The 14,324-nt window shown below is 39.3% G+C and overlaps 1 protein-coding gene across 2 annotated transcripts in view; it reads right to left on the reverse strand.

The window, feature by feature from the left end:
* Window positions 1–487: 487 nt before the first annotated feature.
* PPARGC1A (PPARG coactivator 1 alpha) overlaps window positions 488–14,324 on the reverse strand; it is a 71,190-nt gene continuing 57,353 nt past the window's right edge. For both annotated transcript variants that reach the window (XM_083861640.1, XM_083861639.1), the window contains 3 exons: window positions 7,130–7,251; window positions 6,627–6,778; window positions 488–3,786 (listed from right to left, as the gene is read on the reverse strand). In XM_083861640.1, the coding sequence (XP_083717766.1) occupies window positions 3,683–3,786; window positions 6,627–6,778; window positions 7,130–7,251 (378 nt within the window). In that variant the 3' untranslated portion in view covers window positions 488–3,682. The remainder of the gene's footprint in view (window positions 3,787–6,626; window positions 6,779–7,129; window positions 7,252–14,324) is intronic.

Raw genomic sequence — 14,324 nt, forward strand, 5'->3', positions numbered from 1 at the left:
CAATGAATTAAACCACAAAAGTACATGTAGAATTGGCAGGTGGAAAATAGCCCAGCTTGGGCTTAACTACTATCTCACTTCCCCTGTTCAGCATAGTTCAACCTACAACTTTACATGTTCACCTACTGTACAAATCTTACAGTAGCTCCATCAGGTGAGTGGTTAACATTATTGAAAATGTCTGTCACATAAGTACAAATTTAGAATCATCACATTATATTACATGGCTATTCTAGGTAATTCATAGATCAGATCTTATACTACAGTGATTGAAGTTCTCATTACAGCCATTAAAAAGGACACATAATCATTACCTACTGTAGGCTTACATCTAAAGGGATGGAAGGAGGTGTGGTTGTTTTGTGTTTGTTGGTTGTTTTTTTTTAACCGACCCAAGTATTATTACCCCAGAGGCACAAACTTTCCTTTCAGTGCTGCTCTTGGTGACAGCAGCCCAACTGCTTTTCAGAGTAGTTTAGCACAGATATTTTTCTTCAACTTTAGGCTCCCCCTGTTTGAATTAGTATTTAGATAATTTTCCATTCTGTAGGAATTACTCAGTTACAGCTCTAGGAAAGACCACAGTTCCTAAGTACCAGTTCTGTTACCTGTATTGCGGATGTGGTACTTACCACAGCATGAAAACAACAGTACAATCTTCATATAAAAGACACAGAGAGCTATGCTGCAATTTGCCTCTGGTGACAACGTGGTACATGTGCTAATTTGCGATGTTCTTGGGGAAGAAAAAAAGAAAAGTAAACACTGAGTTTATATTTTGATGGATTTCCTACTACAGTGTCTATGAAAAATCCAAATAGCTTTATTCAGCAATCCTAGCTCTATTAATTTCATATGTAATTTGTAAATCCACAGAGGAAAGCCATCTTCAAGATGAGAATGTTTGCCAGGCCAGTGAAAAAAAAAAATGACTTCTGTCATTATGCCTGCTCAGTGAAAAATAAATAATGCCCCCACACAAGCCCCACACCAATTTATTAATGTCAGCAATCTAGGGCAAAAGAGAACATTTTAAAATTTAATTACAGAAATGTAAAGGCAAAATAGGTAATGCATCTGGTCCTTGAACACATAATATGATATACTAAATATTGATTTCTTAAAAATAATTTATTGCTTTTAATATTTTTCTTTACAACAGAAGATACTCAAAATCCAGAAAGGAAAATTGTAAACTTTTAGTTTGGCATTCACACAAAGTTAAAATACCTGCATTTTTAACCTACAGAGCAACAACAAGAATTATGCAGAGTAAAGGATGTTACATTTGTAACACAGAACCTCCAGAAAAGTTCTTCTCTTTTTTTTTGTTTTATTGCTATCTATCTACTGAGAAATAAGAAGCCAAAAAATCAAGCAAGCATCCGACAGGACAGACAGTGGAATCTCTCAGAACACAATATGCTGGTGATAAAATGAATGCAGCCATCAAAATCAACTGCACTGGTATGGCGGTAGAATCAGTTTTCTAAGATTTGGAGTGGGAAGGTAGATTAAATAGTTAGGTGCGCCATACCTTTAAGAGGAGTCATGAATGCCAAAGAGTAATAGAGTAACAAATCTATACATTCACAAGCAAATTCCAAACTTTGCTGATTCAGTAGAGACTCTGAGTTCAGGTGAAATTCTGATGCTCAGAATAGCAGTAGTTTATACTCTTGTGGTTTTTTTCCTTCCTGAAAGTTCTATTTAATTTAACAGAAGCAATGTCATCAGCAACAATGTCATGGGCACATCTGAGGCCATGCTAGTGCATAGTAAAAAAATGGAAAAAACTCAAAACCAACCCACTGCTTCTGCAAAAGCGGAATTTCCAAACAAAGCACTTACTTACTCCAAACTGACAACCATCATGCATTCTAGGTATAAAATTTCCACTGGCCTTTTTATTCTTTTAGTCATCTCATAATTTATAATAAATAGGATAATTATAACTGATAAATATGTCTTTTTAGTAAACAAAGGAATGAAGGATTGGTATTTATACAGGATGCATAACTGTAAAAAATATAGATAAATACCATCATTAAACTCTGCCAATGAAAAGATTACTGGCTTCAAGAACAGTGTTTAGACACAGAATTACTGTAAAAATCATACTGTACTTAGTACCTCAGCATATTTTTATCAAACTAAAATCACAAAAATTAAAACAAAATAGCATTTTAAAAAGATTTTTGACCTCTAGTTCCAAAACTACTGTTGATACATAAAATAAAAACATTTCTTAATGATTACCCATTGGAGAGACTTTACATAAAATTATGATATTTTCTAGAAAAATTTAGATGAGAAAATTTCATTCCCCTAACAAATTCAGTGTATAAAACTGCAAAAGAAAATCAAGCAATGAGAAAAATGTGGAAAAATACTGCAGAAGGTGGTTAATATCTTTTGGGCTAGAATAATTCTTGACAAAATTCTTATATAAGCTCACTAAAGAAGGGATGAATGTGTATAATGCATTTTTGCACTCAGACACACACACACACATACGTATGCACACTCACACCCTCAACCACACGCTTTTCTCTTTTTTTTTTACAATCAAATATATATAGGCCTAAGTTCAGCTTTCTACATATGTTAGTGTACAATAATTGTTTCACCTCATATAATTACATTTGAGTATTCTTGATTAAGAAAAATTCAGCGGTTTTTGAAAAGAAGGCTGCATTTACAGTGCATAGCTGTAACAAAAAAAAAAAACCATCGTCATACAGTATGTACATAAATAAAAATACTCCATTTAACATTTGTAAATACTCAACTACTTTAGAGAATGTAGCAAATAAACTATCTGTGCACACACCCAGATAGTTATATCCAACTCTCATTAATAATGTAACACCACGTCCGCTCATTAGAATAAATCGCTGAACAAGCTGCACATTTGACCATTAACAAGGCTTTGAAAATTCTGCTGTGGAAGATCAATGTTGTAGACATTTACATGGGTGTCAGAATTAAAAGATGAAACTTCAAAATGTTAGGGAAGCTTGAGCCTTTTAATTTTCTTTTTTGAAAAAACAAAAAAAAACCCAAAAAAACCCAAAAACAACAACAACAACAAAAAAAAACAAACCACAAAAAACCCAGAAAACAAACCAACCAAAAAAAGAACAATCTTAAAACAAAGCTAAGACAGATTGCAGGCTTCTGGGACCTGTGGTTTCTTCTGGATTGTCATATTATCACCATGTTGTGAGAAGAAGCTTCTTTAAAAAAAAAATGCAGTGTCTGATCCCCAGACATCAGCAGCCATAGTTCTCACACTGGGGTTTTTTTTCTGGTTTTTTTTTTTTTGTTCTTTTTGTTAAAATGCAATATGTACAGATTTTGCAGTCCATTGTTGTACGTGTATCTCTGTGGAACTGCTGCCATGTCTCGTGATTTGCATTGAACTCGCAAGGAAAGCCCGGCTCCCCCGCCACCGCTCACCCGCATAAGCGCAGCTGACACCCATGGACATGCATGTGCTTACTGGACAGCATCCTGCCCCTCCACTCCTCGAGCAGCTGTGTTCATGTAAACCATGGTTTTGAACAGAGTGTAAAGTAGGAGAAATTCCTAAGTACGACTTTTTAGTTGTCCATTATTGAAGGACGTGATGTCCGTGAGGTATTTGCCATCCCTCTGTTTTCCTCGGATGACATGCTTGTTACCTACGCAGGCTCCGCTGTGCCTCTTTAAGTAAACTATCAAAATCCATGGAGTCATACTTGCTTTTAGTGGAAGCAGGATCAAAATCATCTGAGTTTGAATCTGAAAACCCAAAGGACGCATATTTAGTTAAGAGGCAAGAACGACTTGTTTTCTCTGTACATCGGCACAAACAAGGCACTGAAGAAACAATCCACTTACAACCACAACTTTATGGGACAAAAAAAGCATAGAAATAACCATCACAGAAGCAGTACTTAACTAAAGTGGTACACATCATCAGCAATGGGAAAGAATCATTAATTGCACATACATTTAGAGTAGGTTAAGTCAAAACAGTTTCCTCAAGGACTTGAGCACCAATACACTTGTGTATAGATCTCAAAGTAGTCCAGATAATCTTGACAGATGCCTTAACCAAAATCCACCTTTGTCTTCCAACTGGTATTTCATAACATGCCCAAGACTTGATTCTCCTGAGAAAGGTTCTGAAGAAAGCCACGGCAGAGCCTGTGAGCAGAACACTGAGGAAACAGCTGATTCTCACTGCCTTGCCTTGGCGTCTTGTGGAAGTGCCTACACCTGCCAGAATCTCTGGTTTTGTTTCAATTAATCTTATTGGGTTTGCTTGTTTAGAGTGTGAACAATTCTGGGCAGGGCCTCTGCATGGCTGCATGAGCAGTCTCAGGTGGGCTCCTCAGCTTTCTGCATCACATGTGATAAGCCACAGCAGCAACAACAGCCCAGCTCCTGCAGCCTGGGATACCTGTTCCAGCTTTGTCAGTTGCTCAGACACGGATGTCAGTCTGTTCCCACCACAGAGGAGGGATTGTATGTTTGTGGCCACAGAGCTCCAGTACAATTATTGACATGGCTGCAAGCAATGAATTTCCTTTTGGAGTCAACCCTGCTTAACACTGACTCCCACCAGTTCCTGTATCACAGCTCTTTTATGAGAGTGCCCTTTTCTTGCCATTTCTTGTGTTGAATTAATCAGAACTCCCCGTCTACCACTATAAGACACACTGCGCATTAAATGTTCATTACAAGTTCTGTTAAGACAATATCTTCTCACAGAGGAGAGGTGTTAAACTTCTGACTACTATTTTCAAGTGTTTTCTTTCTTCTGTACTCAACCCAAAGCTGATTAATTCTCTCTGTCCTGGTACCAGCTCATGAATTTTAAAGTTCATCCTGCCATTTCCTTATGTTGCTCTATCAGATACTCTGCAAAATACAGGGAATGCAGTCTGAAGTACAGAAGCTCAAGCTGTCAGCAGGACGAAGTGAAAACAGTCTGCTCACAGATACTCTGGGAATCCCACTCACAATGGAGAGAGCTGACAGGGAATACTCCCAGTGATGAATAATGTTCAAAAGGGTTCCCTTCAGACAACTTATTTTAAACCCCAGATTTTCTGAGATACAGAGATGACCTTGGCTTCCATTGCTGAAGATAAGTCAAATCAAGGCAAGACTTCAATCTGGTTTTTATCAGCCTACATTTCAACAAATGCCTTGCTACCTTTTATATTTTCTACATCAACCCTGTCTCTTCAGTAGTCAATTGCCTTTTCTTAGCTTTACATTATCTGTTTAGCCACTGAAGTGAATTATAGCATATTCATTGTGAACAATGCGTATCATCTTTATAATTTATTTTGAAAAGACATCAATTGGTTAGAAAAAATATATCTGTATTCACTTCCTGCATCGTACAAAGCCAAGGGCAGCATATACAAGATTTCATTAGCAGTGTGTTACAGGGTTATGAGAGATTTTAATGACTGTGGTCATTTATTCATAAAAAAATCCACAATATCTGATTAATATAGATCCAACAGCGAAATGTGCGCTGCTATGTTATTCAGAAAAGAGTATTTTCCATGCCTTTAGTCTATTTATACAGGTATTAGGAAAGGTTTAACATTTAATGAATACTTTACATTTTAAAAGGTAATTAAATAAGAGGTGAGTTTGTCATATATTGTAATATTAGAGGCTGTTTTGGTAGTCTGCATAGTCTCTTTATGCATATACTTAACATCAGTATTCCTGCTGTAAGACTTTGAACACCTCCAAAAACCCTCACAAGGGGAAGCACCACACCCTGACTCAGAGCATAGAACAGAACCATACATTTTTGCCCAGGCAAGACTCAGACAGACCCAGGTGTGTTGTCACAGCCAGCAAGCACACTTGGGACTGGAGTTACCACAGCATACCAGGGGCTGGAGACTGGTATGCATAAACCCCCATATCATTGTAACTGCAAACACCAAGAAATTTGCTAAGCTCTCCACAGCCTCTTACATGAAGACTGGAAGGCCCTGCAAGGAGACACCTTCATACACAGATGCTTATGCACAATTTTAGAATCACCAGCTGAGATCGGTGGCTTTTTCCACACTTAGGGTCAGATTTGGCCACAAGCTCTTCTAGCTTTCTAACTTGAGCAACCATGAATTGTCTTTAATGAGTGCCCCTGGCAAATTCTGCCCATCTAAAACAGAACTCATGGCAAACTAAGAATCATAATGAAGTATTTGGGTTGAGGCATCTACTTTGTCCTCTGTTTACCACTCATATACATAAATGAAGTATTGGAATCAAACAGTTACAGCAATAAATAGTAAAGCATGTGGGAGGTTTCTGTGGTGCTATCTTTTCAACTTACAAATGCATTATTGAATACTGGGCATCTATTTTTGACAATGATGGAAATGAGCTTTAAAAGAATTCACAGTTTGAAATATTTGAAAGAAGCCAGCTCAGATTAGTAGACTTCTAAACTTCTTACAGCAAGTGAAAACCACTTTCTTCACCACCCTTCCAATCATTTAAATGGTATCAGCAGTAAAAAAGAAGAAGCAAACCCTAAATTCTCATAAGTTACGAGATTCTAGTTATGTACTTTAATTCACATAGAGCAAAATACCTACCTAGGTCTGCATAGTTAGACTTGCAAATCTGCTTGCGTCCACAGAAGTACAGCTCAAAATCAGGTTCATTTGACCTGCGTAAAGTGTATCCATTTTCAAGAGCAGCGAAGGCGTCACAAGTATAGCGGTAGGTGATGAAACCATAGCTGTCTCTGCCATTGAAAAATACAGTTGTGAACAAAAGCTGAGAAGGGTTAACACACATTTGTGTAACACCTTCCTGGAATCAAGAACTTGCTGGAGACCCAGCAGTAGAAATGCCAGAAGTACATCCATTTATCAGCATGATTGTCCTGTCATGCAGCTAAATACTTATTTCTGGGACAGGAAATTTCAACTAGCAAGATTAATAAATAAGGATGAAAGAAAATAAGTAAGGTTTTGAACTCAGTATGTCATCTGTCACAGGACTTATACTGGTAACTCTCATACCAGTAATCTTACCGCCATAATTTTTTACATATGGTAGCTGTCAAACAAGAAATAATCTCAAAAGTTCCTACCCATCATCCCGCAAATTTACTGTGCACTCCTCAATTTCACCAAAAACTTCAAACCGGTCCCTCAGTTCTGTTCGGGTTGTGTCAGGTTTGATTTTACCCAGATAAATCACACGACGTTCTTCCTGTTGATAAAGAGCAATGGGGAAGGCATTTTTTAAATAAATGTGTAATAGAGATTAACCTGTACATACATGCATGCAAATACACGCAGAGATGTGCAGAGGGTGCGTAATTATAGGAACAGTCTTTTGTGGAAGACCTACTGCATCTTGAAAATACATAAAATAGTTCCCTCCTGGAAAATATCTAAGGTATTTAAGTGAGACTACATTTGTCAGGTGGTGTGCTCCTGAAAGGGTTCACTGATTGCTGTTCCTGTTCTGCACAGTGACAGATGCTTCCCTTTGTATCCTACTGAACCTTCTTCCCTCTCACCCTTTCTACCACTTCCCCTCTAGGACTGCAAACTCTTCCAAACTAGGGATTCCTTTCTCTTACCACATATACAATACTGAGCAAAATTCATCTTAGTTGCAGAGTAGCATAAAGTTACACAATAATTGCATAAGAGTACCATAGACATAACAAAACATATTACAAGCATAACATTATAAGCTCATATGACTCAATAGCTGATTCATCCTGCAATCCTGTTTCACCATAATCCATACCTTAAAACAGAGGAAAAACTGTTTAAGGTTGCCACCCCAGCCAATAACTAAGTACCACACAGCCCCTAGCTCATTTCCTGCTCACTGGTTGGATGGGGAGAAAAATCAGAAAAAGGTGAAATGGCTGTATTAAGATCAGTCTAATAAATGAAATAAAGTAAGATATAAGTAGTAATTATAAGTAATAATTATAATGACAGTAATTGTAATGAAAAGGGAGGAGAGAGGAATAAAACCCAAGAGAAACAAGTGCTGCACACTACAATTGCTCAGCACCTGCTGACCAACACCCAGACTGTCCCTGAGCAGTGGTCTGCCTCTCCCAGACAACTCCCTCTGGTTTATATACTGGGCATGATGCCGTATGGTATAGAATATCCCTTTGGCCACCTCAGGTCAGCTGTCCTGGCCATGCTCCCTCCAAGCATCTTATGCACCTGCTCCCTGGCAGAGAACGGGAAACCAGAAAGTCCTTCATTTAGAGTAAGCACTACCTAAAAACAATTAAAATATTAGTGTCTTATCCATAAAATATTAGTGTCTTATCCACAATAATATTAAATCCAAAACACTGTCCTGTACCAGTTACTAAGAAGAAAATTAACTCTATGTCAGTAGAAACCAGGACTGGGTCCAAAAGATTTCTTTTATGAAAATAAGTACTTTGGGGGAATGACAGGAAGTAAAATATATCCCACAGTCACCACCTTTTGGTTCATTCAGAATAAAAACCACGTGACTGAAGTCACTAGGCTAGGGTCCCTTCTGCATGTTCCTTCAACACTTGGAACAAACCACCAGATATTTTTCTAACAATTGAGTCATGGTCATATTATTTCCTTAGTGCAAATACTCAGCAGAATAAGGGAAGGAGTAGAAAATCCTTTAAGGGTCACTTCATGAATTTTAGGATAAACACTTTTCTGAGGGCAGAAGGATTTAGTGAGCTGTTAGAAAAGAAAATGGGAAAAGGAGATCTTTAAAACACTGACCTTAAGGTAACCAGGGCAAAGAAGCACCAGCTATACATGGCTTGGGTGCTCAGCCTTCCTGTCTCTGATTGCCTCTGGCCTGGCACTACTGGCCCTACTGTTCATGCCTTACACACCCACACAGTAGTCCCATAAACTGAACCACCACCACATTCTCAGCTGGTGTAAACCTGTCTGTCAGTGGAGCAATGTCAGTTTAAACCATCAACTCTGGCACCTGAGACTTGTGCAGAATTTAGGTGCCGAATGCCAAAGGACCTATACTGACTGCTGAGAATTCATGACTATCGTAACCTGGAGGTGCCTAAAGGCTAATGGCACCTCAACTGTGCAATGCAAAAGGCACTAGGGACCTAAATATAGACTTGCATTCCTACTTACAAACATTCTAGCCTGAAGAGACAGGTAGTTTATAGTGTTACAATTCAGATATAGCACAAAATGTATCTTTTCCATGAGTCCCCACAGAGGCACAAAGCACTAGTCATTCTTGGACCATGGACAACACAATTGATATCAGACCAAAACACAGGTAAAGCCAGAAATTATATTGATGTTGCTTCTTTACTTGCTTGAGTATTCATTTGAGATAAAGAGACCATCAGAACTCTCAGTTAGAAGTGCTGAAAATCTTGTTTTCCTGTTCTCAGGAGAGCACTTTGCTCTCAGGAACTATTTAATGCAAAATAAATAAACAATTCCTGCACCAGGAAGCCAACACTAAAATATCTATCTCCCAACAGAAACTCCTTCTTACTAGCACATTCAGTAAACTGTTTTCACTGACTCTTTTCCTGGCCTCACAAATCTCAGGGGCTCAGATCCAGAATCTAAGCTCCTCAGAAATGAAAGTTTAAAACTTCAGAAAACAGAGATGAAAGAATCAAACATTCCTACCCAAAAGCTCTACCCACTAAGGAATGGCACAGGAATTACCTATGTCCTTTATAGGTCCCTGGTCAACCCAGTGGAGTCCTTGGTTGCTCTACCAAAGCATTTATCAGCTCTCCTTAAGCAGGGGGATAAGGTAAGGATCTCACTTAGATACTTGCAACTACTGCCTCTTGATTATGTAAGGAACCAAGGTGAGTGCCTTGAAAGTCCTCTGTAAACATGCTGGGACAGCATGTTGTATCCACTTTTAAATGTGTATCCACTTTTAAATATTACACCTTCCAAAATGCAGGGTCCAAAAGTTGCCCTTGTTCTCTGCCACAGCAGTGTAGTTTGGAGAAGCTAGCATGGCTAAAAGAAGGACTTGTGCTCAAGGGGTAGCCATGTATTTAGGGCACAAGGGTACTTTCCAGACAGCTGCTGCTTTTTATCTCTGTCTCCACTGCGTTCCAGTCCACAGCCCTGACCTTCCTGACAGACGAGTTTGGGTAGGGCTTCTGTGAACCAGGGACTGTAGAGTGCAAGCTACAGAAATCTGCATTTCTTCCATTTTCCCCATTCTAATTCTGCTTACTTTCACTATGGTTGGGTGCCATAAACTTCAAAACCAGGAAAATCTGCATATGCACAGTAATTACTTTTTCAGACTGTTTTACCAAATCAAGGATTTAACCGCACTGAAACACTTGATAAGAAACAATTCCATTGATACTTGCTATTGAACCTAAATGACTGACCAGATGGAGCAGAACATAACACAGCAGACTGCCTAATATACTTTAGCTGAGATAATACATCTCGACTGAAAAAAACATAATGTTTTATTCACTGACATGGAGATTGTTATATTACAGTGTGATAGAAATATCTATTGCACACTCTTCCATAAGTCCATCTGCATGCCTGTGCAATTTTTCCTTCTTCTATCCCTCTAATAACTTTTATAGCTCTAATATCCCTTTAAGACAACTGTAATAAACCAAAACTGAACAATTAAAAAAAAAGCCTGTTAAAGTACCGTTAAGGGAATAAGTTAAACCTGCAAAATTAACGAAATTCAAATTTGAAGCTGAAATGCACCATATGTCCTCCAGTGTGCACATATGAGGAGATAGGTTCAAGTAGATTTTTAAGCAGAGGGCCATAATGGAATAAGATACTGAAGAACACAGGATTCACACAGCATTGTCTTTGCCTTAGTTAACTTTGGCTTATTTAAAGCAACTATAAATATTAATATTCACAGAGATGCCTTCCTTTTATTCCCACGAATAATAAGAGCTATAGAAGCCTAACAAGATTGCAATACACCTCTAAATGTTAAGTATATTTTTTTGATAATAAGTTGCATGTGTAAGTCTATATGGGCATAGTAAGTGTTTACTGCAGTTTTAGAAGATATGATAGATGACTTGGAAACCTAGAGAAGGTCAGAGAAAAGTTTTTGCTTTCAATTTCATATGGGTAGAGGGAACCTGCAGGAAACTCCAGAAGCTGCTTGTTCGTATTTCCCTCCCAAAAGTGCACGATTCATTTTGCATCATAAGCGTTAAATGTGGCTCCTTGCCCTGCCAGAACTCCCTCAGGCCTAACATGTCTTCCTTCATAATCCTGTTCATTCTTCATTGCAGTAAAAACATTTGAATAGGAAAATGTGACAGAAAATCTCAGACTGACAAGCTGTATTTTTAGTCTCAAATGAAAATACTAAAGAATAACAAAATATGAGAAAACAAGACTGGGATATACCTTACACACCCAAGGGTCAAAAAAGAGATCACTCATCCTCCTAATACTGACTGATACTAAGGATCTTTTTGTCCTGCAAAGGACTCCTCCAAAACTTTATTTTCTTTGTGCTTCCTTATTCCTAAGTCTTTATTTCATAATTATTTAACTAAACACAGACAAGTAGGTGTACTAATTTTCCCTTGGGTTTTTTTTCTTCTTTCCCCAACAGTTGTTAGCTTTGCCTGCCCATGGTGCTGCTAAGCAAGGCCCCTGGGAACTGATGGCAGCCACTCCGAAGGTGCTGCTGCTCCCATTTTTCTTACCACTTTTTGCCTGCATGTCTGTGGTGCACACCTAGCTCCCCAGGTAGTGCTTTATGTGAGGGGTAATGCTTTATGTGAAGATGAGAGAAGAAATCCAGGAGTATTTTGAAGCTGGGTTCTGTTATGGGCTTGTAAAGGCTCTGCTGCTCACTCCAGCACAAGTGTCTGGCTGGGTGCACACCCCACGTCTGTATCGCCTTCCATGCCAAGTGACTTCCCTGCCACTAGAGACTTGAAGTCATGAAGACTTTTATCCTTAGAACTGAAGGCCAAATACCATTTTGAAAATGCAATGGGATTGGTTGGACAGAGTTGCAAAAACTGAAATGCAGTGAAATGGTGGAAAAAATGCCATTAAAGCTTAAGCTTCTGATGTAATAGTAATGAGAAAAGAATTCTTTAGATTGAGTGAAGAAAAATTAGTATGGCCTGTGAGTAAGTATGAATAGCAAAAGTAAAAATCACAGGAAAAAAAATAAAACAACAAGATTATTATCAGATGCTGCTGTGTGGGTAACCAAAGGCTGAACAGTTCAGACACACTACATGGTGACTGCTAGAAAAATAATGATTGACCAGTAAAACTCAAAATTTAGGTAGAAACATACACAGTAAAATTAGAGTACCTGGGATCTAGGCCATCAAATGAGCAACAACAAAAAAATCCAAACTAACATACACTGAATCCTTCATAAGTGGAAATGCACTCTATTAAAGGCTGACTCTGGTGTTAGACTTTAGAGAAGGCAAACACTCTTTTATGAAACCACCTTTCTCCTGCCTTCCTGTTTTAGAGCAATTTATTTTCTTTGATACCATGTGCTTTTTTCCACTGCAGTGGCCTCATTCCACATTTATCTTCTTGTGTCTCTGGGCTGGGACTCTTGATACTTGTCTCTGAGAGGCTGTCAGCAATTTAAGAATGAAAAGTAGTAATGCTAATTGTAATTTTCTACTTGAGTATAACCTGGTTTTGTTATACCTCTTGGCAGTAGCCAGTGCACACAGTAAATGAGCATGAAGGATGTGACGGTAAGTCAGTATCATGGCCAGAGTGGCAGAGAGCCACAACACCAAGCTGCTCATCACACAGCCTAACCTCCAGCTCTGGTGCACCATATCAATGAGGAATCACCAACTAGTGACTCCAGAATTGGAATGTGGTAACTATTTCTGGTGCCATGCTTCGAAAAGTATTTGCCACATGGTCTAATGAACTGCTGGAATAAAAGTCCACACAACTCAGAAATTTCCTGGAGTGGATCAGAAGAAAAAGGTTCCTCAGGCCTCTCAGTAAATCACTATGGTCTGCCTTGGTTGGGGGTTGGATCCCAGTTTATACAAAGCACTAAGCAGACTGTGCTGTCCTGCAGTGCTCAAGTTTCATAGTCCATGTGTCTCCACTATGATCTGGCTTACATGGTTAAGCAAGTCTTGGTGGCAGACCATTCTTATGTTCAGTGAGGATCCATCCTAAGAAAAAAAAATTGTGGCATGGTGAAATAAAACAAGATCAAACTAAACTATGCTAACATTTTGTCAGTTAGGAAAGGAATCACAATCAAAAATATAAATAAATGAATGAATTAATGAATGAATGACAAAATTAATTTTTAAAATTATTTAAGTACCTTGTAGGCTCAGTTTGTATTTTTCAGTTGCATCTGCTCAAAATTAAGACCTCAATGCACAAAAAAGGCACTGAATCTCCAGTAACTGGAGAGGGGAAAAGAAGAAAATGAAGACGAGAAGAATATCACAGTACCTTTTGAAGTCAAATCACTTGTATACAGCTGTAAGTCTAGTGTGCTGGGTTTGCATTGATTGACATTAGTGAGTAAAGGAGCTACCCACAGAAGCGATTCTTCTAAGAAAAGCTATGGCAAAGCCAATCAGTGACTAGTTTTGAATACTGACATCTTGTTAAACCACTAGAAAGTTGGAGACACCTCTGTGACTACACATGTTAAAAACCAGAAAACCCCGGGAAAAGTTCTCTTTCCTTCCAGCCTGGGAAGAGGTGACCGGGTGCTGGCGGGGCTGGCCCCACTCTGCCACATGGCCCCAGGCCTGGCAGGGACCCTGCCCCTCCTGCAGCCCTCCAGGGCCGGGCTGGTGGCTGCTGGGCAGGGAGAGGGGAGGAGAGAAGGCCCCAACCCGGCCAGATCAGGCCCCAGCAGCTGTTAAAATCCTGCTGCTAAGGCACAGCTTTCCAAAGAATCCTTCACCGAGAACAGCTCTGGCCACTGCTACCAAGTCATCCTGCCAAGAGGGGGACTCCAGCCACGCTAGGGATGTGCAGCTGAGACCAGGGTGGCTGTGCAGCCATGCAGGGGGGCCCTGCAGCTGACATGGAATGCAGCTGGAGCCCCCATGATCCCGGCACAGCCCCCATGAGACCTTCCGCCGCTGCCCAGCAGGAACCAGCGTGACCCTCTGCACGCCCTGGGCAAGATCTTTACTCTTTTCTTGCACAGATGAAACTGGCAAAACATTGAATCCTCTCTGAGTGAGAGAAAAGCACAGAGTGAAAAACACGTAGAAAGACAATACGAAGACATTAAAGTCAGTGAAGGAGAAGTCA

Source organism: Zosterops lateralis (assembly GCF_965231275.1).
Source record: "Zosterops lateralis genome assembly, chromosome: 5".
Classification (NCBI taxonomy): domain Eukaryota; kingdom Metazoa; phylum Chordata; class Aves; order Passeriformes; family Zosteropidae; genus Zosterops; species Zosterops lateralis.